General features: G+C 37.1%; 3 protein-coding genes across 5 annotated transcripts; 1 reads left to right on the top strand and 2 right to left on the bottom strand.

The window, feature by feature from the left end:
* Positions 1 to 268: 268 nt before the first annotated feature.
* LOC113677544 (thioredoxin domain-containing protein 5) lies at positions 269 to 7,308 on the bottom strand. 2 transcript variants are annotated; one of them, XM_027194364.2, is made up of 12 exons: positions 7,021 to 7,308; positions 6,370 to 6,463; positions 5,954 to 6,012; positions 5,757 to 5,859; positions 4,807 to 4,931; positions 3,695 to 3,779; positions 3,474 to 3,560; positions 2,845 to 2,994; positions 2,206 to 2,288; positions 1,734 to 1,821; positions 997 to 1,038; positions 269 to 837 (listed from the first exon to the last, which is right to left on the bottom strand). In XM_027194364.2, exons 1-12 carry the CDS (start codon positions 7,164 to 7,166, stop codon positions 718 to 720), a joined length of 1,182 nt encoding a protein of 393 aa, XP_027050165.1. In that variant the 5' UTR covers positions 7,167 to 7,308; the 3' UTR covers positions 269 to 717. The 2 variants fall into 2 exon arrangements, with proteins under 2 accessions (XP_027050165.1, XP_089063871.1); XM_089207745.1 differs by having other exon boundaries at positions 7,101 to 7,183.
* Positions 7,309 to 8,240: 932 nt separating this feature from the next.
* On the bottom strand, positions 8,241 to 18,291 carry LOC113677423 (uncharacterized). The gene is made up of 7 exons (XM_027194228.2): positions 18,072 to 18,291; positions 15,890 to 16,027; positions 15,502 to 15,635; positions 14,409 to 14,499; positions 13,720 to 13,825; positions 13,092 to 13,147; positions 8,241 to 12,836 (listed from the first exon to the last, which is right to left on the bottom strand). Exons 1-7 carry the CDS (start codon positions 18,253 to 18,255, stop codon positions 9,148 to 9,150), a joined length of 4,398 nt encoding a protein of 1,465 aa, XP_027050029.2. The 5' UTR covers positions 18,256 to 18,291; the 3' UTR covers positions 8,241 to 9,147.
* On the top strand, positions 15,949 to 25,330 carry LOC113677440 (copper chaperone for superoxide dismutase). 2 transcript variants are annotated; one of them, XM_027194247.2, is made up of 10 exons: positions 15,949 to 16,038; positions 18,249 to 18,368; positions 19,441 to 19,513; positions 20,163 to 20,294; positions 20,975 to 21,054; positions 21,343 to 21,449; positions 22,033 to 22,093; positions 22,551 to 22,628; positions 23,758 to 23,861; positions 24,484 to 25,330. In XM_027194247.2, the coding sequence occupies exons 2-10, from the start codon at positions 18,342 to 18,344 to the stop codon at positions 24,614 to 24,616; spliced, it is 795 nt and encodes a 264-aa protein (XP_027050048.2). In that variant the 5' UTR covers positions 15,949 to 16,038; positions 18,249 to 18,341; the 3' UTR covers positions 24,617 to 25,330. The 2 variants fall into 2 exon arrangements, with proteins under 2 accessions (XP_027050048.2, XP_089063887.1); XM_089207761.1 differs by lacking the exon at positions 15,949 to 16,038 and having other exon boundaries at positions 18,289 to 18,368; positions 23,758 to 23,902.
* The last annotated feature ends 278 nt before the right edge of the window (positions 25,331 to 25,608 follow it).

Raw genomic sequence — 25,608 nt, 5'->3', positions numbered from 1 at the left:
TGCTGTAAGTTACCTGTCCTTTAGTTAGAAGAGAGCATAATTACTTGATCTGGACATTGTGTTTCAGCTTCAGCAATTAATTTATCATACTGACAAAACATGTTATATTATGAACACCAGGCAAATCGTCTTTTTGTAATTTGATTGTGAACTTTGTTTTACAGAGGTTAGGGAGGGGATATAACATTTTTCACACATGGTCATGTACTACACACAAGCAAAATATCTTTTTTCAGAAAATATAGTTACAAACATTAAATCAAGTTGCATATAAGAAATTTTATTAGTTTCCTTTCTGGAGACTTGAATAGGTATATATATTTTCATAAATAAGTCATTCCTTTTGATGGCAAAAGCTCCTCAGAGCCTTTGCATACATTATGTTCCACTATCACTTTGTACATACAACTTCCTGTTCTTGTTATCTACCACTCTCTAGAATAAAAATGGCTGTGAAAAATTATCTAGACACAAAAAAATTCTCTAATTCCTAAACAATTCTACAAAATTAGATTTCCCATAAAACAAACCGCTGTCCATTGATGTTTCTTCATGTTGTCTGCAACTTTTCTTTGGTTATCTTTTTTTATGTGATTGGTTTAAGAAAGAAGCATACATTCAATCCTAATGGATAATTGGACCAATCAATGGCCATCCTAGTTGATAACTGGCCCAATCAATAGCTATTCTAATCCACGATTGGTCAGGGCATACTAGTTAGAGTTCATCATGGTGTTGGACAGCAAAGTTATAGAGACTGTTCAAATCTCTGGGCCCACGATACTCTTGTTTCCGAATGCCTCTGCTAAATATGATAAGGGTAGGATACCCCTTGATCTAAGAAAAAATAAAACAAAACTGAGAATAAAGAAGAGGTTAAAACATAATGATATTACCTCATAAGTGATTTGCAACTCCACTGTTTAAGAAAGGCTGTGGTAAGATTTCTCTTGTAAGTATTTATTTCCTAGTTGGAATGTTAAAAAATTAGCTTACTCCAAAACTATGACAAAGATCAGCTTCTTCTGAGCAGTCAACCTGAGAAAAAAAATCGGTCAATATTAAAAAAAGAGAAAATTAAACAAATGGTGGGGTAGTTCAAATGACAAACTTGATGAGAGGGCACCTAAAAATAATACACAGATGTTTGAAGGCCATCCCTTTCTAAGTTAAAGCTACAATATGGTAGCTAAACAATACATTCCTGGATAGGATAATTTGATTTTATCAACTGAGTTGATAATGTCAATTGGCCACAGGGGGAGGGACAAAGGGTTAACACTGGAAATATAACCTTTGAAACTCTTATTGGCCAACTTACAAAATCAACTCAGTTGATAAAACCAAATTATCCTGTTGAACTTCCCACCAATGCAGCACCAAAGTTTCTTTTGAAACTTACCACCTTTATTCATAATTTGATCAGTTCTCAACTCGCCTAATGCAAAAATGAAAAAAACCTAAAGGGAAAATTTGGGAATGCATTTCCCTTAACAGATAAAGGTACTCAATCTCTGTGGGTTAAAGTTGAAAAAGATACAGGCAAAACTGTTATAAGTTTTTTCCCACTCCAGTTTCTTATCCTCCTGCTTTTTTTTTTATGAGCTTATTTTGATTCTCAAGTCTACTATAACTGGTCAGTCTTTTTTTTCAGGTTCATGACAGTTCATGGAAAGGTTACCACAGAACTGTTAGGTGAGAGTGTGAATTACATTTAACAATAAAAAAGAAACCTTTGCAATTCTAGGTCCAGAAGCACTGTCTGCGCACTTGTTTGCCAACTGATCCCAGATTGGTGCAAGTGTCTGGCAGTGGACACACCTGTGAATACAAGACAAGAGTGAAATACAACCTCAGAAATATGATAATGAATTCTCCCTTTCATTTGGACTACCACCTCAAGTCAATAAGCTATCTAAGTATGTAAAGATCCGGGAAACCCCTTTAATCCTTGAAAAACTCCAAATTTAAATACAATTAGTCTCAATCCAAGTTTGCGAGAGGCTTTGATAATTAGCACACATATTGCATTCCAAACTAACCAGAGAGCACATGCCAAACTCAGAAGGTAGAAAAAAGGAGACCTAATTTCTGATTCTCCTTCATAATCTTCATGACATAAGGGAAGCTCTTGTAGTGAAATAACAGATTACTCAGACAACATACACAAAAAACTGATGCAAAGTGATGGTATTTTGAACTTACCAGGGTACATAAAATTTGACAAAAGTTGTGCCCACACTGACCATGGCATCAAAGTTACTGTCTGTCAGCTGGAATGGCTTAATCTGAAAAGGAGCCATGGGATTATCAGAATTATCTTGGATTTCAATAGCAGCTGTAGTGCAGGCAAGTCAATAGATTTATCTTTCTAAATGATGATGTAATGTTCAACAAGGGTGAGCCCAAGAGCCTGAGGTCCTTGACCTAAATCAGGTTTAAAGCATGAAGATGTCTTGACAGTTTCCCACTTAGTCAGTAACACAGTCTGTTTCTGTATCCAGCCACATGCATACAAGCTACTTGAGGGGAAAGAACATAGTTATGTTTGATTAGTGGTGGAGAATCACACTTTCAAAGAAAGGGTCTAAACACAACACTGTAATCAAGCCTACAATTAGGGGAACACTGTGAGTATTGATACTTCATCACTGAGATGATTTGGTTGGAAATGTATTACAAGAGGAATTTAAAAACCGAGGAAGAGTGGTGAACAAAAACAGGCAAAAGGCTTGGCTCTTGGTTTCACCACTTTGATTTCAATGTGCTGTCACTAGTTTCTCTCCCATTCAAGTGAGACTGGGAATATAGAAACAACCCTCTAATTGCAATTTAAATTGTTACCATGTCAGCCTCTGCATCATCTGATGGAATCTCCTCAGCAGTCTCACTGTTTTCTGTGATTGCACTACTTAACAAACTGTGCTCAGAGATCTTTAGAGTCAAATAATTCTTCAGATCATCAAGTGAACGTGGTCCTTCATAATGGTCCACCTAAAGCATTTAAAATTCAAATCAGTCCTGTTGATGGTATAGGGAATTATTTACCAGACACAAAAATACCATAACTTTAACCATAGCTACATGCTATAAAAGGACAGATAACACTCTGACAGAAATGATTCCATCCAGGAGGGAATGTTGCTCTATCGCTGTTCAAAGCCCTTGCCTCCTTTCCCCCATATTTTTTTAGCAGTACCAGTATTATTTTATATTCTCAGAATTATATTTGATTTCACAAATATTGTGAGGTGTGTAGTATAGTTTGCCCAAGCTTTAATAGTGAGATGAGGGAACCTGCCCTCACCTCTGAAATAGATGGTACAGAGACACCAATCCCTGGATAAAGATAACAATGAGACCACCAAATAATATTTTTGTAACCAGATTCTTCACTGAACACAGGGGAATGAATATCTTTGTTACGTTTCCTCATTATTTTCACTAGGAACAGTAAGCAGAATATCACTAACCTCTCTTCCATCTTTAAACAGCTTCAGTGAAGGATATGCATGGATATTGTGTTCAGTGCATGGTTTGCTCTCAGTTGTACAATCAATCTGAACAATGTAAATTTCCAAATGTCAATGAGGCAAACACTTATTTGACAAGAAAATAAAAATGTAATGGTCTCCATCTCTCTGAAAAGCAAAAGATAGTGACCTTCAAAAAACAAAAGATGTTAAATTTTCACCTTGGCAATTGTCACATCCACATTGTCTTTATGGTACTCTGCTAGTGCCTTCCAAGTGGGTGCAAGTTTGCGGCAGTGACTACACCTGTACAACAAAATCCAAAGAGTGAAAGCTACATGACATTGTATGACTGATAACTATGTATTCTTAATAACCGTGATTACCAGTTCATGATTATTAGTCTTTGGAGCATCATTACATTGACCCCAATGTAGAGAGTTTTTGACTTTTAAAAAGTACAGAATTTCCTTACAGTGTTTTTCTCCACCCAGACTTATAGCAATCTGTCAAAATACTGGGGAGGTTCTTACAATGGAATACGGTCTCATCAAAATAGCAGAAAATTTACACTACTATTAACCTCACTGTATTAAAAAGAAGACTGGGTAAATTCCTAAGGTTTTTAACTTCTTGGCCTGTAAGATTTGTGTTTTTTAAATTAAAATCTAGTGATACCAACTTCATTCTGACAAGAACTAGCATCAATCCAAACAGTTCTCTGTGACCAAACAATTTCTTCTTTGAATTAATGTAATTATTGCCACTCAGTAACTTCACAATATTTTGCAATAAATTCATGTTAGATGCAGTTCAGTAAGCTAACTTGGACATGTTTCACATGACTAACTAAAACATCTCTGGTGACTCAAACCCACAATTTGAGGCATCAGTTTCATGCTCTTTCACAATGAGAGGTGACCTGTTAAGTTTCTTTATGCAATTCATTCACTTATTTAGCTGTGTCCCAGTTCAGCTAAAAGCTGGTTCAAATGGGGGCCTGACCACAACACTAGGAGCTGTGTTCCCTACTCTTTACAAGAAGTGAGAGGGTTCTTTGACATACTGTGCTAACCAGTGCAAAGGAGATGCAGGAGATGGGAACGATAGTCTATCATCCTTATCCAAGAAAACTATAATGTCTGACCATTTGTGGATGTTATAGCAAAGGCAGGACATTCCCCTCAGTTAATTTAAGACCCTTAATGTTAGTCCAGTTTGGGGCTTGAACCCTTGACCTTCAGCATAGGAATACAATGAGCTAGCATGAAGATCAGCAGGAAAATCCTTGAACATCATGTTAATACCATGAAAATTATATTTTTTCACTTACCATGGGGCATAGAATTTCACAAAATGCAGTCCCATTTCCACATGTCTATCAAAATTATCTGACGTCAGTGTGTACAAACCATTATCTGATTCACCTGTAGCCTCTGAATTTTCCTTTTCTTTTTGCTAAAAGAAACCAAGATTTTAAAGGTCTTATAGTACTGATTTATTTCAAGCTTTCCAGTATCAACACGCAAGGAAGGTGTATAGAGGCTTCCTGACAGGTGCAGCCATCGTGACTCCATGACAAAGGTCTTTTAGGTTTGGTATTTGGTCACTCTCAAGTGCAACACTTGAAATTGCCTCTTAACCCACCAAATTCTCAGCATAAGTGTGGGTAAACTGCCAAGGGTTACTAAAAGTTTTAAAAGCCATTTAACATGTTTCTTTCAATATATGATCCATTAACAGAAAAAACTGTTAATCTAGAACAACAAATAATACATTTCATGTCCTTGGCAATGGCCTTCTGTGTAAATCAAGCATTACAAATCAAAAATAAAACAAGGTCTCTCAGATATGCCAAGAAAAACAAACTGTTCACTCTAAATTTATGAGCACTTATTTATATAATTGTTCTCACATGAGGCATTTAATAGGGAACAGTGCTTAATCAAGGGTCACAGGCACTTAATTTAGTAAAGATGATAGTATTTCATTTGTTTTATTCCTATATATCTGGCAGCCCAAAAGGGCTCAAAGATTGCACAGATACATCTTTATTTTTAAGGGTATGGGTATATACTACTTAGCCTTTGTCAGATTGTTTGGATTCAATAAATCTAAAGAGAGAATTATGAAAAGCTGACCCAACCAATTTTCATGAGAATCTGCTGTGTAGATTTCCTATCTCTACATCATTCATATTCAAGGTTGCTCTGCCTTTCTTTTCAATGAACACACATGTATCAATCCTTCAGTTACATGGCTGCCTCTGGTGTTGTGTCTTACCTCTGATGTAACAGCAAACTTATCAACAAAGGCTTTTAGTTCACCCATTCTCCTTTTTCCATTGTATCTCTTTATTTCACCATGATCATAATAAAGTTTTAACCTTAAATTAAGAAAAGAAACAGAACATATTCTATTACATTACTTGTAAAAGCTAACAGATGTTTACTGACAAAAGGTAAAAGATTTGGCCTTACGTAGGATATGCACGGATATTCTGCTTTGCACATAGTGGAGTCTCTTTTGTACAATCAACCTAATGAAACAATAACAAAAAACAAACAAATAGCTGCACATTTGCCTCAGCTTTTATAATAGTTATCATCAAAATAATTGGTGTACCACAAGCTGTTAGTATTACTGATATTGTCATCATCATGCACTTATATCCTTTTCCTTACTGACCACATGATTAACACGCATGATTTGAGACAAATCCAAATATTCATTGACAGAAGTTACATGTGCCATAAAACATCTAGCCAACAAGTCTTACTCCACCCTTGAGCTTGTTTTAAATCTATATTTCTCCATAAAAATATAGGGAAATAAATAAGAAGAAAAAAACTAGTCAACTGATAAATAAAAAGTAGTTGTCCTTATTTTTTCTCACCTTAGCTATTGTTACATGTTCACTGTGTGGGATTTTATTGTAGTGATTAGCTAGCTGATTCCAGATTGGCATGAAACTTGCACAGTATTCACACCTAATTGTTAACAATTGAAAACAGTATAAGACTTAGAACCATATCAAATGGAACTAATATCAGACCTTAAATAATCCTTATCAGATTTTCTGTAAAACTAAGTAAAATTTTTGTTATAAGACATAGATACTGGTAGTGAGCACGTCTGTGTCCGAAAACCCGTTTTGAGTGAACACTTCAAGAGTACTCAGGATGTAGCTCCCTGGCCGAAGAATTGCGGTGGGTTAAATTTCTACAGGAAGAGAAGCATGTTTTCGAGGAAAGTTATCTCAATTTCACGACGAACCAGAATGTTGCTACGTTGTAGTACTCGCTGAACACTGAACAATCTTACAATGTTCTGTGTGTTTAATACTTTGCTCCAGACTATGTCAAAATTATGATGCAGTTAAACGACTAGCTGACCTGTGTTGCGAGCAGTTGTGTAGGAGACGATCAACGAAGATTGCATCAAAGTTAATCTTTAGAAAATAAATACCTGTACAGTGATGAGCTTAACATAGGTGAAACAGCCGGAAGTTTTATTGGTGAATGTTTACAGAAATTTTACGACTTACCAAGGGCCGTAAAACATCACAAAATGTGTAGACGATCCAAAAACTTTGTCTTCAAAATCTACATCTGTTAGTGAAAGTACCTTATCGGCTAATCTTGGTGAAATAACGGAAAAAAAGACCAAAGCAAATGCTTGTAATACGGCCATGATTTACGTAAAGACACGTTTTGTTTTGGTGGGAAACCGCAGAATATAGGGTCGTTCACATCGCAGTCGAATCCAGCGGCTCCTTCGATGTCAAACAGAAGACGCGAAACTTCGTGTTACATTTCGGGACTTATGGGGAGAGGGAGAAGAAGCGAAATTTGTCATCATTTATTGGTATAAAGTGCGTAAATAATATTTCATTGCAAATGAAATATGCAAAAACACTAAAAATGGCCTCCTCAGAAACAACAGTTTTAAAATCTCGACCACAACGCTGGTCATCTCCAAGAGAGATAGGAGAAGTTTTCACCAACGCTCTCTTACAACTCGCACCTTCTGCCACACTGGTGTCTTGATATGTAAGGAGAACAAAAATGGCGGACTGAAATGGTAAGAACTAGCCCGGCGGACATTGATCGGCGCAACAGAAAACCTGATGCAGTTAACAGACCTCCTTAACTCAGTTATTAAAACTACTAACATGGCCCACCCGGAAAGATGGGATTCTAAAATAGCGGTAGACATATTTAGCTTACGCTCTCAATTGTGTACTTTCTTAATTTTGTTAATTTCACGGTAGTGAATATTTATCGATGGCACCTCTTGATTCAAAGGGTATATTTCTATACTGCATATCGATGAGGTCACATTTCAGTTTGCTATCTTGCACCAGCCGTCGTCGTCGTAATGGCAGGAGTTCCAATAACAAATCAAAGCGACTAATCAAAGCGATAATTTCGTTACACACATTCCTAAATCAACTGATTTGTTTAGGAAGGGGAATTCATTAACCTAAATCTACTTTTTCTTTCTTGGTGCACAACACTTGGCAATACAATATGACAGCGATTTCTCGCATAGATTAATCTAATTCATTCCTATCACGGAAAGAGCTTGACAATGAAGAGGATGCTCGCAAACAAAAGTCGTCCTGGTTATAAATGTTTTCTTATAAAATTCAAGACTTCCTCATTGTCACTAAATCGGATGGAACTGAAAGTTAGTTCCTGAGAGGAAGGTCAACAAGACACATCATCGCTACAGACATACAGAATCAATTGGAACGCCACACAATTCCTTAAAAACCATCAACTTTAATAAAACAAGTTTAGAATATAATATTAAGCAATAAAACAATTCGTTTCAGTTTCTTGTTCAAACACAACTTCAATAACAAGTACGGATCTTTAACACGAAAATATTTTAATGTTGTAAAGATTTATTCCTCGACGTTTCGGCGTCCTTTATACGCCTTTATCAATGTTAGACAAAAATCAAAAAAGGCAACTGTAAAAATAGGCATAAGTTTTTTCTGTTTTGAATCTTTTTAAACACACTGAATGATAGCCTGACATACATATTAGCTTCGTGATGACACCGAAACTTCTTGGTTTAAATTACCCTTCAACAATTTTGGAAAATATTCTTGAAATGTTAATTTTTGTAGAATATGATATTTCTACTAAATAAAAATACGCCCTGGAAATTACAAAAGTAACAATATCAATAAAATAACTACTTAAAGTTCGGAAAACCACACACTGAAACAGAAAAATCGCTTAAACTTTGCCTAAATAAGTAATGACCTGAACTTTCAACATTCTGTTATCCAAAGCACGTTTTTATTTTAGTAAATTCAACAAAAACTAATAATAACTTGTTCCTCGTTGATCATCATCTGGCCTTGTTGGAAATCAACGCTACCTATTTACCAACCTTTCTACCAACCTGTAACTAAATAGCTCCCTCCTTGCCTCCTTGCCTCCATCCTCCATAATAAAGATTGCCACACAGTTTAAACAAATCTAATGAACAATTCAGTTAAGAAATTTGATGTATCCTTTCTGAGCTCAGTAAATAACACTTGACCGTTAATTCACATAAAGATTTCGCCATAATATTACTTTTTAAATTATGAGAAGGCTTTGACGAAATTCTTTCTTATCTCTCCCAATCTCAGCCACAGCGAGACCTTTTCCAGTCAGGAATTGTTGTTCTTGTCAATCTTTGTACCAAGCTTGGGCACTTTTTCCTCTAAAGTTCCCTTCCTCGATGACTTTTCCTTAAATGGCCCCTTCAACTTGTCAGTAAGACCTCTTTTCCAGACTTCACGAGCTGTTCTACCAATACTATGATTTTCCTGACGTTTAGAGGGCTGCTGTAGCGATGAAAAACTTTCTCTACATCGAGCAGAGTCCCGCTTAGAAAATCGCACTCTCCTGTGATTCTTCCTTGTTTTCAAACGCTGACCTGTATCGTTGACACAGCTTATATCACCATCTTCCAGTTTAAAAGAATTGTTATTATTCTCACAGATGGAAGACTGTTCATTCACTGTAAGACACGTTACTGAAAGTTGCTCAGTTCCTGGAAAAAGATCGTCATGCGATGAGGTTGAAAAAGACGAAGATTGGGTACTTTTCCATCTCCGAGAACATTTTCCTTTGATCCGCTGCGGTTTTGGGGATGGACCACTATCTTTAATATTTCCATTCTTCAGTTCTTTCATAACAGTTTGAGTATAGCTACAACATTCTTTTGACAAATTGTCCCAATCACTTGGAGATCCACTTGCTTCTTTTGAAAATTCGTCTTTGAAATCGTTGCTTGATAAATCGAGACAAACGCCCTCCACACTACTTCCATCCGGTGACAGTCGCCTTCCCATTCCCATCACACTCTCTTCATGGGACAAAATTGTAACTTGTTTATGCACGAGGTCCTCTTGACTTTCACAGTATTGGTGGCTTGAGCTGATGTCACTACCAGATACCTTCATGTGGCAAAGTTTTGCTAACGTAACTACTTGGCTCTCATGTTTGTGTCCAGACAGTGGGTTGTTTTCTTTGAAATCTTCTTTAGGTTCTTTCTGAGTGTCCTTGTATGCTACCGTCGTTGTGTAGCCGAAGTCGTTATCTGCCTTAGCAAGGAAAGATTTTAAATTATTATCTGTCTGATTTACTGGCGAAGTCATCATTCCCTCAAATGAACTATCGACTGAAGACGTATCTGAACTGGAATCCACCAAACTACCCTGCGAGCCGCACGAATCCATCGAGTCACTGACGACAGAACCACCTTGGGAGAGTGCAGTTGCTGAATGAGTAAACACCAGTTGGCCACTGGCATCAACAGGTGGACAAGCTGCCTGTTGTGCTTGCTCATAAAGATTTACACCGGAAAAGCAAGGAAAGGCCGTGGCAGCTTGAAAAACTGGAAATAACTGTGGCTGAAGTTGGGCATGAGGCACAGATGGAAGGCCTAAGCTTGGTGGGACTAAGTTAGAGAACATCATTTGATTTCTGTACTGGAACGGTGGCATAAAGACCTGTTGAGGATGCGGTGGTTGCATGAGGTGAGGTGCCATCACAGGTTGAACAGGAGTGGAGAAAGTGAAAGACGGGTAGCATGGTTTCAACAGAGGTAACGCGGGGTACCCTTGGTAGAAAGTTCTATGTGGATTACCCTGCAGTGGCGGGAATGATGCTTGACTGTAATACAAACAGGGACCTGAAGGCTGTTGAGTTATCACTTCTCTTGCATTCCCTGCCAAAGGCAGCTGATTTGATTGCTGGTGAACTGTGTCAGGGGTATATCTCCGCTCCTCACCGAGGGGCGGTTGACGTGAAAATGCACGGTCGTCTACGGATTGGTCATCACTGGCACTGCTGCTCTCTGATGACAATTCAGCAAGGAAATCACCACGTGCCTGAATTGTACTCTCGGTGCTTGTAAGATCAGATGCAAAACCCTGATTCATACCACAGCTTCCAAGGGAAGGGTTTTCTACCGGACTGGACGGTGGTAAAGCAGAGTTGGGTAAATGAGCACATGAAATTTCTCCCCATGAAGAAATCAAACCATTGGTTCTTTCTACCGTTGAGCCGTTAAGACATGGGGGTTTGTTTGCCGAGCACGCTTCATGCATGAAGTAACTATTCGTATCAAAGATACATTTAGAGTTGCCTTGATCAGTTTCCTTCAAAGCCTGAAAACCACTACTTGACAGGTTAACAAGAGGAACGAAATAGTTGGTACTTGTCCTTACTTCATGTAAATAATTGCTAACATTTTCTTTCTCTTCTTCACATGTTATTTGATCATGTACCAGGGCATTTCCAGGAGACTGCTCAAAGTCCAAAGATGATGGGTGTGCATGACACGTGTCTCCGTCAGACCGAACAGCAGATGCCACAAAACTAGATTTCAGGGTACTTTCTTCACGCGATTCAAACTGCACCTCAATGGCACCACTAAGATTTGATTCGTTGACTTCAGGTTGCTCTTCGAAGCATGTTTCATGAGAACTTTCAGGTGATTTTGGAAGAGACCGATCATGCTCTGAGGGAAAATTCAGCACAACAGGTTTTACCGAATTACCTGGAGGTAGATCGCAATTCTGCTGTGAAGATTTCGTTATCTTGTTAGGATCGAAATTATCTCCTTCAGTCAGGTCTTCAAAGTGTGTTTCAAATGGTCCTTGCACAGCATGGACTGAAGGTACATTGTCAAAGACTGGACTTTCTTGTGTCGAACTAAGTTCCTTGCTCTTCCCTAGAGTATGTGCTTCAGGTTCATTTACACCAGTTACATTAGAATCACAATCTTTGCCATCGCACTCAACAGGAACGAGAATAGCAATGTCTCCTATAAGAACACTAGCGAACTTATGCTCCAGGTTTGTTGTGGACGAAGCGCCAGAAATTTCCGTAAGCTGTAACTTTGCTACTGAACATTCAGTTGGAGAGCAACATCCATCAAAAGCTTGCTCCTTCAGCTCACTCTCTGGTTCACCTTTATCAGAAGACGAACAGGGAGCGGATGGTTTGTTTTTTGTAATGTAGTTGTCATTTACAGAAGGATTTATTAGCTTGGACTGCCTCGGTTTGACTAGATCTCTTCTGTTGTCTTTTCCTGAAAAGGCGACTTCCCTGGAAAGCATGCCGTCTGGTTTCTTTTTTCTGAAAGATTTCCTCCCTTTGACAGTCTTTTCATCTCTTTGCTTTGGTGCATGAGGTGCTGAGTCAGTAGAACCCTTTCTAGCTTCAGCTCCGGAGGTTTTTCCCCGTGAACTCTTACTACCAACTTCAACATTTTGCATCTCAGACAGGGAATGTTCTCCTTCAGATTTGTGCGAGGAATGAGTTCTTTCAGACTTTACTTTTCCTATTGGAGATTCAACGGCTATTTTATTCTTCTCTGAATGAGTGTACGATAAGTCATCAAGAACCAGGCTCAGAGGAGCAGGAGTAGTACACTTCAGGGTGAAGCTACTTCGAGGTGCAGCTTTTTCTAAGTCTCTCTCCCAGTCCTCAGTACCATTCTCTCTTTCAGATAACTTGCCATCTTCTAAGCTGTTCACACTCACCATGTTTGGTGGTGGTTTACTTTCAGCATGGTGACTTTCTGAACTCGCTTGGTTTGGTTTCTCTTCGTGCAACCTTGGGTACGCTGTTAAACCATGATTTTGAAGCCCTAGTCCACCGAAATGTAACGCTATAACCTTTGACACTTTCCTTTCAATACCATAGGTTTTCATGACTTCATAAAAATCCATAAAAGAACAGCAATCTTCAAAGATTCTTTTGAGAGTGTTGTACGTAATTCCCTCCTTTAAGAGTTTCTTTATAGACATATTCTTACTGCATGCATCCAGCTTACACAGTTTATCTAAATTGGTGAGAAAAAGAGATGGTTTACTAATCAGTTCTATAACTGCAAGATAAATACAGTTTGAAAGCGTGTAAGCAACGAAAACAAAGCTAGTGTAGTCAGTATAACCAGATGTTAGATCACCACCCTCAGATGTCCATGTACATCTATTATATTTTTCATAGTTCAGAGTGCCCTCTACGCCTCCTACTCCCAAATCCAAACATCTGAATCCATACCACTCACTAAGTAACGCATACCCATCTGACCAACCTTCTAAAATGGCTTGTTGCTGTTTTTTTCCACACTGAGAGATGTAATACTCCAATCTACAAACATAAATTTTAGTTCATGATAAATATTAAATACATTTCCATAATATCTCCTTTGTTATTGAAATAAAAATGATGGACTTGCTCCATTTCAAAACCAGAATTGCCAAGGACTTATATATGTAACTACTTTGGAGAAGACGCATGTTCTAGAATCCACATTATTTTTGTTGCCTCCATTCCACAGTACATGAATATTTTAAAATTTACTGATAACTGAGTATTGAGACTCAACCCATAATCAAATTGTTTGAAAATTGTGTTCAAATGAGCTTGAAACTCAATAGTGAAAGCTGCTTTCTCCAATAAAAAGGTACCTAAAATAAATTCACCACAGGTCAAACTACACACAAGTTGACTTTACCCAGGAGAAGGGACAAAACCAACCTCAATCAAATCTAGGAGTACATGGCTTTTGAAGTTAGTAGAAAATGACACTAGCTTTACTTTCCCTTCATACAATCTGGCTTCTTCTCTTTGGACAGCACAATTCTTACTTCAATATGAAAGTTGTACTCATTCTGATTCCCTTCAGACATTCCCAAGCAACAGTTTATGATGGAACAAACCTTTCTTTGGTAGATGAATACTTCAAGAGGCGAAGTAGTTTGCGGAGTGGTGTCTGTGTGAAGATCTTAACCATTCCATCTACATCACCCATGGCTCTGTGTCTGTCTGAAAAGCCAAAATGGAACTTTGCTAAAATACATTTTCTAGTAATGGTTTAACACTAAAGTTTACGAGAGTACCACTGCAACTTAATTTTCCGAAATTGATTGTAGAGATCCTGAGTTAACCAAAGCTAAAAAGTCAGAGGAAAGTGCATTAACACACAGATAGAGTAAGGGATTTGATTGGATGGTTAACAACACAAAATCAGGGAAAATGAATGTCATGCAAATAAATAATCTAAGAGACAAATTATATTTCTTCTCGCACTAGTTCCAACTGTTTTGTTCCATGAATTATGTTTCAAAATGATAGTTTGGGTACTGCACAGGAGAGGCCAACAAAACTATGTTACATGGGGAACCAGACAGCAAGAAACCAACATCAACCAAATGTTTCAAATCAGTCCACAGTTTGTTGAGGAGAGAATGCCAAATAGTAAAATTTGAGTAACAATGCTAGGTTGAAACATATCAGCAGTCCATATAAAGGCAAACCTAGTTGTCATGTTCTGAATTCATGAATTGTTCAAAAATACCTCCAAGAATACTGCACATGTATACATCACACCTCCTTTGACAGTATTTACCTTTAAAAATTTTCTTTGGAAAGAATTTTCTATACAGCGCCTCAAGGGACAGTCTTGTGTTGGCCAACAACTTCTCCCCATTGTCTTTCAACTAAACAAAAGGAGAGTTCAAAGAGATGTAATCAACATTTCCTTCACATCTTATTAAAGCAGTTTTGAAGGTTTTGATTCATTTTTATGCATGACTTTCAATATGCCCATGACAACATTTTCGTGAAAAATACATGCAGATAAATAAAAAGATAAATTAAAACGAGCTTTTACATATCTGCAAGCAAAGTGTTAGATTGTCTCTTGTGAACATATAAAATATAAAACAGATGTATGTTGTGCATGCCAAGGTATTTCTTGAAATGGGTAGGGAAGGAGGCTCTTTCCTCTCTTTACCTCAAAAGGTACATCATATGATTATTTGATCATTTGTCCTTCTTCTACATTAATACTAACAGTTAAACAAATTTCTATGATATTGAGATAGAGAAAGATGTTTTTTGTCTTTTCACGAGAGTAGGACAAAGAAAAATTCTAGGTCCCCATGAGGAATTGAATCTCAGACCTTCAGATTGCATGATCCAATGCTCTATCACTGAGCCTCAGAGACTCCACAGTGAGTGAAGTCTATTACAAAGTTCAGATGAAACAAAATTTACCATCTCTCTTGTTCTATTCACATGCAATGATATCATTGGGTAAATATGTTAAGTTATTGCGACTCATAACAATTTATAGGTAAAAGATGGAACAATTTCCTAGGTGTTACTTTAAGGTTTCCAACGTTCACATCCATTGATTTTACAAAGTATTCCTCATTAAAATCAATACACCCACAGGTCCTTACAGTTAAACCAAAACAATAGGTTCAATAAAAATTTAAAGCGCAAATTATGTGTACATTTTGTTTCATTTCTATCCTCTGTTCAAATTTTACTTTCCTTTGTTTTGACATGTGGCACTGCATGACAAAGAGTCTAAAATCAAAGAAAATTAAAATTTGAACCACAACATAAGTGCATCACCTACACAAGCATAACTGTTTTAACTAACTGATTCAGTGCAAGTTCACACAAGATTTGCAACCAAACCCTGTACCAACCTCATGACAGAAAACCAAAGTATCTGCAAAATGAACATCGTGCTGGGTCAAAATCGAGTGATGTAATCCACACCTCTCCATGTTGTTCAGTAAAATCAAGAAGTCAAATTGATAGCCATGGTGTGCACACAACACTGAAAAACAAGAATAGAAATAGTGTTAGTAATCAGTTGTAAGGAAACATCTACCTGATACTTTAATTGCTGGGTATTTTTACTTTTCTATGCTACTGCATTTGTTGGGTTACATGATACTTGCAGTACCTGGACACCACTGGTAAATTTCTCTTTATGAGAACCCCTGAGAAAAATACATTTAAATTTAATCACACAGGGAACACTACCATGTTTGATTTCTAGCCCAAGAACCGCTATATCAAGTACTTTACCTGGAAAAAAATGCTTCCCATGTTTCTTTTTGGCTAATTTCACCATGTCATCTATCCAGGAAAGAAATTTAAGAAAAATCTCCCTGAAGAATGGCTTGTTGCTTAGATCCTCCTGTGACAGACCACAATCTCTGGCAGCTAGACATGATGTGAGTACACAATAGGAAATAAAAGTTGTTTAGACTATTAAATAAAAAGACTACAGTAACATCAAAAAAATATTTTTCTCTACCTCTTGACATTCTCCTCCCCTATCACAACCTAACTATAAGTTGTCAGTAAATGAGAATGGAGTCTCTGTATGGATAAAATGAACATAACACATCATGGAAAGTCTGTCTGTATGGTATTTCCCCTCCTGTTGGTTTGTATCAGAAATCTTACTTCTTTACTGCCTCACTCATTAATTATTAATACTACCAATTTGTGTATGTTATTGTACCATACAGACAGACCTCCTTGAAGTATTCTATGTATATTGTAAGTGTATACCCCATAGGTAAATATTAGTAGCATATACCCCACAAGTGAATAGTGTATTTTCACATGTACTGATAGGCTAGTTAGGAAGTCAATAGCAAGTGCTATTCACCTCTGAGGACCTGGTAAGACAAAATTGCCCATCAAGAGTTTAATGTTCGACCATTTGCTTATAATGGAAGGAAATAAACTTATTTTCTTGCTATCTGAGTGGTATGTACTGCAGCTCAGTAAATATCCAGCACTATTCACCTCCACTTTGGTAAATAATTGTTAAATATTGTAAGAAGAAATTCTCTCTTGATCACTCATGGACTTTAAAGGGTTAAAGTGACATTGCAAATATGACATATGTCTGTAGACTGTATATGTCCGCTAATTTTGGTTCTGATTACAGAAAACATAACAATTCTTATTTTACCACCCCATTCCATATATCAATTAAACTATAAAAAAGTTAACTAAATCATAGTATTGGCTGTAAAATTAGTTTATGTTTAAAAAACATTTAGAGTGCAGTGTAGCAAAAACTGTAGCTAAAGTTCTCAAAACACAGGTGGTGAATTTGCCCTTTAATTCCCATGAATGACCAAAACAGAATTTATCCTCACAATATCAATACAATATCAAGAAGACAAATGATGAAAAAAGAAAAATATCAATTAGGGGTTTAATAGTTGATTCAATATCAAATTCTCCAAACCATCATTATGAGAACTGTTTGCCATGCTGTAAGGAGAATTACCAAAGAGATCTTAGGAGTGAAAAAGTAAAAAGCTTAAATATTGTGTTTGTTATCATCAATATTGAACTCTTTGAGATAACCACCAATAAAACTCAATTTGGAATTACCAGGCTTCTGTACATTTCTTCCTGTCATTCGGCAGAAAATAAATAACCTATACTCTCCTGTTTTAAAATTTAGGATGAAGAAGCTCAAAATTTTTATCTGTAGTATTAAGAAGTGCGACAACACCTTGAGAAAAAAGGAAAATAATAGGTCATTTCCCTCCAAATCAATTAGTTAACTAAATCACAGTTCGTTTACTAACAATTATATTCGCAATGCACTCGAGCTCTTCCATGGGATTAAAAAACGAAAAAAGATTCGTTGCACCCACAGCAAATTTAAAAATCATATCATCGCCTTCTTACTTTAAAATAAATAGACCACTCGAGAAGAAGGTAAAGACCATGAGAAAAGGAGCCCGTGTCGAAAACAGGATTGAGACTAGTTCAGAAATACATGACGAAGCCTGTGTTTATGGCGTTGGCAATTAACATACCGGAAATACCAACACACATTGTAAAAGCCTAAACGAGTCGAGACAGTTTCTAAAGGAGCATTTTCGTGAGAGGGAGTCTTAATTGTCTTCAAATTCGCTAAATGTGAAATTTTTAGATCGAGAGAAAATTAGGAAATAATTTGAATTCCGTCGAATCACCAAACATGCGCTTCTTCGCACGCGCTGTTATTCTTGGCAAATTGTTAGACGTTGTTCAGATGTTGAAGGTTTTCTTTCCCATTTCTATGAATCTTTGGCTCTTTTCCAGTCCGTGCAAAAACTTTACAGAAAAAAATTTCTTCACACATAGCTTTTTCTTTGAAATGCAGCGGCGTCACAAAGGGCACAAAGTTGCTGACGGTGTAGATTTATCGTGTCGATGTTATGCAAGAAGCGCATAAACAACGTTCACTTACCGAAGGCACACAGCGGTTGTTTGGTGTTTATCAGCGACTGAAAAGAACCTTTCACAACATCAGGATGGCACTTTGCAGCTATTTCAATGATATCGCCACAGTAAACATTTCCATTAGCGGCTTCACTATCATAAAATATCATCAACGGTTGAACTTTCGCGTCTTCTTTCTCCCTAGCTGCCATGTTCCTTTTTCCCGGGCTTGTAGTAATCAGCCTCGTCTCCAGGGTGACATAGTCATCCCAGGCTCACTCGTACGCGGCATTTCAAGATGGCTTCCAACCCAACAACAACCAAGGTAATTCTCTAGTTATGTAATTTTTTAATAAATCAGATGTGTTTTATTATCTGGTTTGCTGCTGAACCAAAAGGTACTTATTCTTTTTTCTACAATAGATGGGAAAGTTTGTTCGTTGTTGCTACAATCAATTAAAATTTTTATGAAATTTCACTTCTGCCGAGACTATTCTTAGCTATATAGCGTAAAATTGTTATATGATTGAAAATTTGAACTGCATGATTGTATGGTAGGTTCACGATATCTAGAATCACAAGTGAAAATTAACAATTTGAATACCTACCCAGGGGCAGACTAAATAGGATTTTTTTTAAAAAATGTTTCACAATTTTGGTAACTTTGGTACTTAAACATTCTTTTCTTCAAGAAACAACGACAAAATAATGGATAAAAAAATTGTATCGGGGGAATGATGTCCTGAGTATCGTAGTCTCGTATATCAGGATGTATATATGTGTTTTTAACTTTCATTGGTTAAAACTTGAGGGGTATTTTAGATAATAAAATTGAAAGTAACGTTCTATTTAATTTCTTGTGAAAACAGTACGTTGCATAGTACTGCAGAGCTCTGCCAAAGACTGAGATTTTCGACTGCATAGCCATCGATTGTGACACTGTAGGCATTGCCTATCGGGGAGGGGGGGGGGTGGGGAGGGGAGGGAGAGTGGACAACCAGGTATGGGAGCATATTCCCTCAAGAAAGTATGAAAAAATGAAGTACTTAGCACATGTTGTCATTTATACTGAGTGTTTTTGGAAAGAGTAATCTCAGGGTGGTAGGTCTTGTATGATTCTTCAGCGCTTTTGCACGCACTCTCTCCACCATCATTTATATTATTTTAATTACTACCATATTTTTAATGTAGTTTTTTCTCAAATTGAACTGTTTGGAGATATCAGTTACAAGGGTTATCCTTTTAAATCTTGTAACATCTTGTTTGTGGCAATGATCGCCATAAACTTGTAAGCAAGAAGTCAAGGTATACTGTGGTGCCTTGAATTTTGCCCCAGATTCTTCCACTGCTCCATTATTTATTACCACAAAATGCATTGGTAAGTGTTATCTTTGTAGATGGAGTTTGCTGTGCAGATGAGCTGTAAGAATTGTGTAGATGCAATTTGCAATTTACTCCATGGTGTTGAAGGTGTGTAAGTTTGTGGAAAAATTGGGGATTTTTTTATTGTTTTGTTGATTTTTTTAAAATCATTCTAGGTTGTGAATAGAAGGGTTTATTTTGTTTTCTTATTTTGGGATATTGACTGTAATGTTCACTCAAGTAATTCAATGCATACATGCAGGTGGCTTCAGTTGTAGTCACTGTGTTCTGGTATAAGACCCTTCACACCTTTCATACCATGCCCCACCCAGTAGTTAAAATGTTTACTTGGAAACTTCAAGGAAAACCTGTAACCAAGTTTTGGAACTTTGTTGTGATGAACCAGTACCCAATCCTAAAGAGGGTTATCCTAACAGCTTTTAATCGAACTGTGACTACTTTTGGAAGCAGGAGGCTAATTATCCTATGGGATTATTAATGATATGTAAATTACGGTTGCTATTTTTAATCATGTACTGGTAAAATTGTGCAATATTAAATATGACTTAACATTGTTTTCGAGTAAAATATTTATATGGATCTTTTAAATACTCTATCGTGATAGTTGTATATTCTGACCATTTTTGTTGAATGGTGTTGATATTAAGGACAATCAAAACCCCTGAATATATGATAGAAATGACAGCTTAAATTAATGCATCAGGTGGTTTAACTGATAGAAAATGACTTTTTTTAGGTATCACATCATTCACAGTGGATCCAAACTCAGAGCAAGTGACTTTAGAGACAACTCTGTCAACCAGACAAGTCCAGAATCTATTAGAAACCTCAGGACGTACAGCCATCTTACGTGGACTTGGTCCAGCAGGCAAGGGCTATTTGTACACAACACTGAGCAATAAAAATTATGCAGTTGTGTGATGACTGTAGAGCATGCCATCCCTAGAAGTTCAGCAACATGTACACTGTAGTTGATCCTGTCCTTTCTCTACTGAATTTGAGTTACTGAAAGTCCTCCCACTGAATCAACTGAAAACAACTTCCTTAATGTCATGCCTCAAACTGTCTCTTAGTCACAACTATCTTGCCGTCACACTGTTAATGATCCCTATCATCATCACCACTACAAGCTTCAAATTTCTGATCTCCTCTTATAACCACCTACCCCCATTGTCATCATCATCACCACCCTGTTGAGATGCTAGACTGTGACAGTACTTACATGATTTGAAGTTCAAGACTGAGTTGTCAAACAATTTATTCACCCTTACCATCTCTTTCTTCATGATCATCACTATTTTCCTCATGGACTTTATCCTCATTATCACACTCATCTTTCCCCTTATCCTCATCAAAGCTCATTGTTAGCCTTGTTATTATTGTCCTTCTCTTCTGCACTCGTCACCTTCCTATTATATATTTTTTTTCACTATCATCATCATTACTATCCTCACTATACTGTTGGTTATTGTTTTTATTCCAATCTATCAATTGCCAACTTTTTTGTCTGATATTTATGACAAACAGATATTGTTTCATTCCACACAGGGAAAGATCTGAAGCATTTAGGAGCTGCTGTTGTGGAGATGCGCAGTGGAATTGTTAAAGGTGTCACCAGATTTGTTCAGGTATCTTAATGCACTTTTGGATGAAAAGGTTCTTTACAGCACATAGCCTAATGGCATTGCTGTTAAATGTATCTGTGTTTTTATGAGTTCCAATTTACATGAGAAACTCATTATTTGATGATGGTCCATACAATATCATATTGAAATTATGTCCTACTAGGTGGACAATGGTCAAATTCTTTATCACAAGCAGAGAATGTCCATTTGTCCATGCTATGTCCACAGGGAAAGCAAGAGCTGATAGTTTCATCTGATTACAATTTATGCTGGTAATTTTCTGATTTTTAGGTATCTGAGGATCTGTGTGTGATTGATGGCACAATTGATGGACTTTCTCCTGGACTTCATGGGCTCAATATTCATGAATTAGGAGACCTGTCTCTGGGATGTGCAAGGTTAGTTAAAAGTTATCTGTGACATTTGTGAACTGTACAATTCAGAGTACAGTATTCATGATTTACATGCGTTTTGTCAAAAGAGGAAACTATATAATAAGTGAGCATTGGTAGCTTGATGATTTGCAAGCTGAACTCTTGTTGAAAGGTCCAGGTGTGAGCCCTGGATGTTGTTATTCAAAATCTTTACTCTTATGGTACATCTCTTCACTATGGGGTGTAGACAGGTGACATTAACCATTCACACCCTAACATTTACATCCATATTCTCCATGCTGTTCTCTTTAAATTTCCTAGGGTACTGACAAGGAGACTTTGATTAACAATCAGGAGCTTCAGATCTGAAATTGCTGATCACATTCTTAATTCTTATGGCCTTTATATTTGATTCAAAGGTGATACTGTAAGGAGAAATTAGAAGCCAGTCACTCTTTGGGGTTAAAGGGTAACTAAGTTGTCAGAAAAACCTGACAAAACTTGTGATGGACTACCATTCTACTGAGGATGTGTGCAAGTACTGCTACAATTTAAGATAACCTGTTTAATTATTCAATTATGATAAAAGATACATCTTTCCCCTTAGTACTGGTGATCATTATAATCCCAGAAACTGTCAACATGGAGCACGAGAGGACAATGAGAGGGTATGTTCATTATTGCCACTAATTTTGAAAAAAATTTCACTCTGTAACCACTTTTAGAAAGTCCATTTTTGCAGTTTGTAGGGTGTGGTAAATGTTATGTGGTGACCACAAGTGCTAAGGTGGCTTAGTTGTTGAGAACCCAGTGGGTGAATGGAAGATGGTACATATGGGACCTGTCACTGGCACATTGTCTTTTGTTCCCAATCAGTAATTTTATCTTATTACTCTCAGTTTGTACAATTTCAAGAAGAAATAAATTAAGCTTAAAGACTTGGCAGCCAACTTAAGTTACAGAGGCTTGATTTCAAGTATTGTAGAATTGATTGTTGGCCCTCCCAAACTCAACCTTTGATACTGATAACCACATATAACTAAGGCCTCTAATTCAGTTAGTCATCCATACTTTTAGTGATGGATGATTAAGTTGGCCGATTTATTTGTATGTTGTATATCGAAGCATGTTGGTGACCTTGGCAACATTTCAGCTGACAAAAATGGCAGAGCCTCTTTCAGAATGGAGGACAAAAATATCAAGGTAAATCCCTTGGACTGTTCTTACATTATGTTTTTATTCTCCATCAGGTAAGAAACTTTTAGACTATGTACAGCTGTGATTTTTTCTTCTTGTCTGATAAATTGTTGATTGTTTCCTATTAGTCTTATTGGTAAGTGTACATAAGAGTTAAGAGAGTTCTGCTACTAAGCTGTAGGTTCAAATTCCTGTTGCACTTGCAGTCACCTACACATGGAGTTTCTTTCTTTTTCTTCTGTTGTGTTAAAAAAAGGAAAAAGGTCCTAAATAACCCTATAAAAAATATAGTAAAACAAAATAACCTTAAAAATGTTGAAATAACCTTAAAAATATAATTGTTAAATACACACAGTGCAAATTAAATGAACAATCAAATGCCACTCAACAGAGCAGTGTAGTTGACAATGTGCAATCATCACAAGGACCAAGGTCTGTTTACACTATAGCTTCCTGTAGTGACGTTTTTTGTCAGGTTTCTCAGTTTTTGAGGTGTCCATTAAACATGCACATTCTCAGGTTAAATGAATATGAAATCTTTTTGACCCTTAACACCCTGATATTAATATGCATATTCTCCATACTGTTCTGGGAACATTTCTTAAGGTGCTGACAAGGAGAATTTGTCTAACAATCAAGAGCTTCTCTTAGGTGGTGATCGTTTCCTTTTTACTTGTGACCTTAATGTTTGATTGAGGGTGATATTGTAAGGAGAATTAGATGCTAGTCACTCTGAGGGATTAAAGGTTTGATCAGCTATCATCTGGGAGCTGTTATGATAAATCTGCTTGGTTGATATTATTATTACATGCACATATGATTTATATGTGGGAAGTTAAAAAATTTTGAGATTTCAAGGTTTCATATTGACGTCTCTTTGATGTAGATTTTTGTATTACAAATTAGCTTTTAAAACAGAACGACGTTTCGACCTCTCCGAGGTCATTTTCAAGTTCTAGTAAATTGTAAAAATTAGCATGGTTTCAGTCCAAAAAATTATTCAACATTAAGGTTTATCTAGGATTTGGAAACACTAACGTACAAGCAATGTGGCGTTACTTCGAGGTATTATAGCGTAAATGGGGTTGTTCTACAGTAAGAGTAGTTTAATCATTTATTTTTTCCTTCCCTGCAGGTTTGGGATGTAATCGGTCGCTCACTAGTCGTACATCACGGTGAAGATGACCTTGGGCGTGGCACCAATGAATTGTCGAGGATAACTGGAAATTCCGGCCCTGGGTAAGACTTGTACCGAAAGAATCTGCAAACTTAAATTCCAGGTTCTTACACTTATTTTATTTTATGGTGTTTCCCGGCAGTGACTGAAAAGAACAGGGGCGTTCAGATCTAAGATCTCAAACGAATTCGCATTTTGATCAGCCGCAGACGGTCTCGGTCGGAATGTGAGCGTTCTTTTCTTAAAGTCTTTTTACATCGAAGTTTTACGCTTTCGTTAGTTCCTGTAAGTCGACGTTACAAGAATGATTTTGAAATTCCTCAACTGTTCACATAACATGGTCGTATAAGCTGCCCTCTGTGGCTCATTTTGACAAACAATATCGGGAACTCGTTGTAGTCCCTCCTTCAAGAACCAATTTCTTTATTTAGCGATGGGAAGTTTAAAATCTTATCGTGTAGCAAAGGAAGGGCTTTGAAGTACAGTCCTGTAACTGACGTAATATGTTTGAATGTGGATAACTGAGATACGGTTTTGTTCTTTTGCTGTTTTGGAGGATTCTTTTTCCTTCCCGAGATTGTCCCCCTTGTACGAACCTAACTCCCAACAAAGTCATCTGAGCAAGCCCCTAGAACAACTTGGCGACCACTTATTAAAATGTGTTTCTAAAACAATCTTTTACAGATTATCTTGTGGAATCATCGCCAGATCAGCTGGACTTTTCCAGAACACCAAAAAGTACTGTGCATGTGATGGGAAAATTCTTTGGGAGGACAAGCCATTGTCTGAACCAACAAGCATGCCTTCTCAGCTGTAAATTCTTGTACGGAAACCAGTGGATGTCTTGAAATCAAGAAATCTTCTAGGATATTTCATCTGTTTGGGATCAAGTTCCGTAAAAGCAGGACACAGGCAAACCAATAACATTCGCTTCTGTTTTCGCAATATCAAGAAAAAGGGCAGTTGATTTTATCTCTTGGAGTCACTTAAAAGTTAAATGATATCTTTGACGTCATAACGAAATTTTTTCCTGTCATGAAATCGCCCAAGGAAGGTTCTTAGTAGACAATTGTCTCGATTTTTCATTCTTCATTTAACACTTACCCTTTGGATCATGTCGCATCATGTGACTGAGGAGAAACAAACTGCTTACGTTCTTTCAAATTTCATATTGATAAGGAATCGAAACTCAGTTAGACCCATCCAAGCAAACATTTCAACTGAATTTCGAAACAACTTGTCACGCTTTTAGGGATGGCAAAATAACAAATCAAAACCACAAGAGTTTAAACTATTCAACAGCATTCTTGTTTATATCAGTTGAGCTCCCCAACTTTGGTAGTGTTCTGTGAGCCGTCTTAAGTCTTACTTTGACCTTCTTGGAATCTCTGTACAGATAACATTTTACCCGCACGGGTTGCGTGTTGACGTGCCCTTTCCCGTTTCCCAAGGGAATAAAATCCCTACCATGTGATCCTGAAAGACGGTTTTGTGTTATTTAAAGGAAATACAAGAAAATCTGTTACTTGAACCTTGTTTATCAAAATAATTTGGCCCGCGATGGTTGAGCACTCTCCTGCTGAGATTGTTATAATTCATCGGTTTGAAGGGAGACACATTTTGATGTGGACACAAGGCTTTTCAGAAGTTGAACCCTCTATTATTTTGAAGCAGAACTCTCTTTTTTAATGCCATATCGCCGTTTATATTTGAAAACCTGGATCACGTGTATTTTGAGATTAAAACCTTCCACAGTGGTGCACAGCACATTCCCCCAACCCTATATGTTATGTAATTCGAATCCACACA

Source organism: Pocillopora damicornis, chromosome 1 (genome assembly GCF_964200805.1).
Source record: "Pocillopora damicornis chromosome 1, jaPocDami1.2, whole genome shotgun sequence".
NCBI classification, from domain to species: domain Eukaryota; kingdom Metazoa; phylum Cnidaria; class Anthozoa; order Scleractinia; family Pocilloporidae; genus Pocillopora; species Pocillopora damicornis.
The sequence above is the reverse complement of the archived record's forward strand: the minus strand, read 5'-3'. Positions and strand labels throughout refer to the sequence as shown.

Bases quoted from the DNA above. Each gene is read 5' to 3' on its own strand.
- LOC113677544 (XM_027194364.2), bottom strand. From the start codon at position 7,166: ATGGCCGTATTACAAGCATTTGCTTTGGTCTTTTTTTCCGTTATTTCA. The intron at 6,013-6,369 runs GTGAGAAAAAAT...TTGTTTCATTAG, and splicing joins AACATGTAACAATAGCTAAG to GTTGATTGTACAAAAGAGAC. The intron at 5,860-5,953 runs GTAAGGCCAAAT...TCTTAATTTAAG, and splicing joins AATATCCGTGCATATCCTAC to GTTAAAACTTTATTATGATC.
- LOC113677423 (XM_027194228.2), bottom strand. From the start codon at position 18,255: ATGGCAGCTAGGGAGAAAGAAGACGCGAAAGTTCAACCGTTGATGATA. The intron at 14,500-15,501 runs GTTGGTACAGGG...CCTTTTGTTTAG, and splicing joins CTTTGGTTTTCTGTCATGAG to TTGAAAGACAATGGGGAGAA. The intron at 13,148-13,719 runs GTTTGTTCCATC...TTATGTTTGTAG, and splicing joins TATTCATCTACCAAAGAAAG to ATTGGAGTATTACATCTCTC.
- LOC113677440 (XM_027194247.2), top strand. From the start codon at position 18,342: ATGGCTTCCAACCCAACAACAACCAAG. The intron at 21,450-22,032 runs GTTAGTTAAAAG...CTTTCCCCTTAG, and splicing joins CTGTCTCTGGGATGTGCAAG to TACTGGTGATCATTATAATC. The intron at 22,629-23,757 runs GTAAATCCCTTG...CCTTCCCTGCAG, and splicing joins TGGAGGACAAAAATATCAAG to GTTTGGGATGTAATCGGTCG.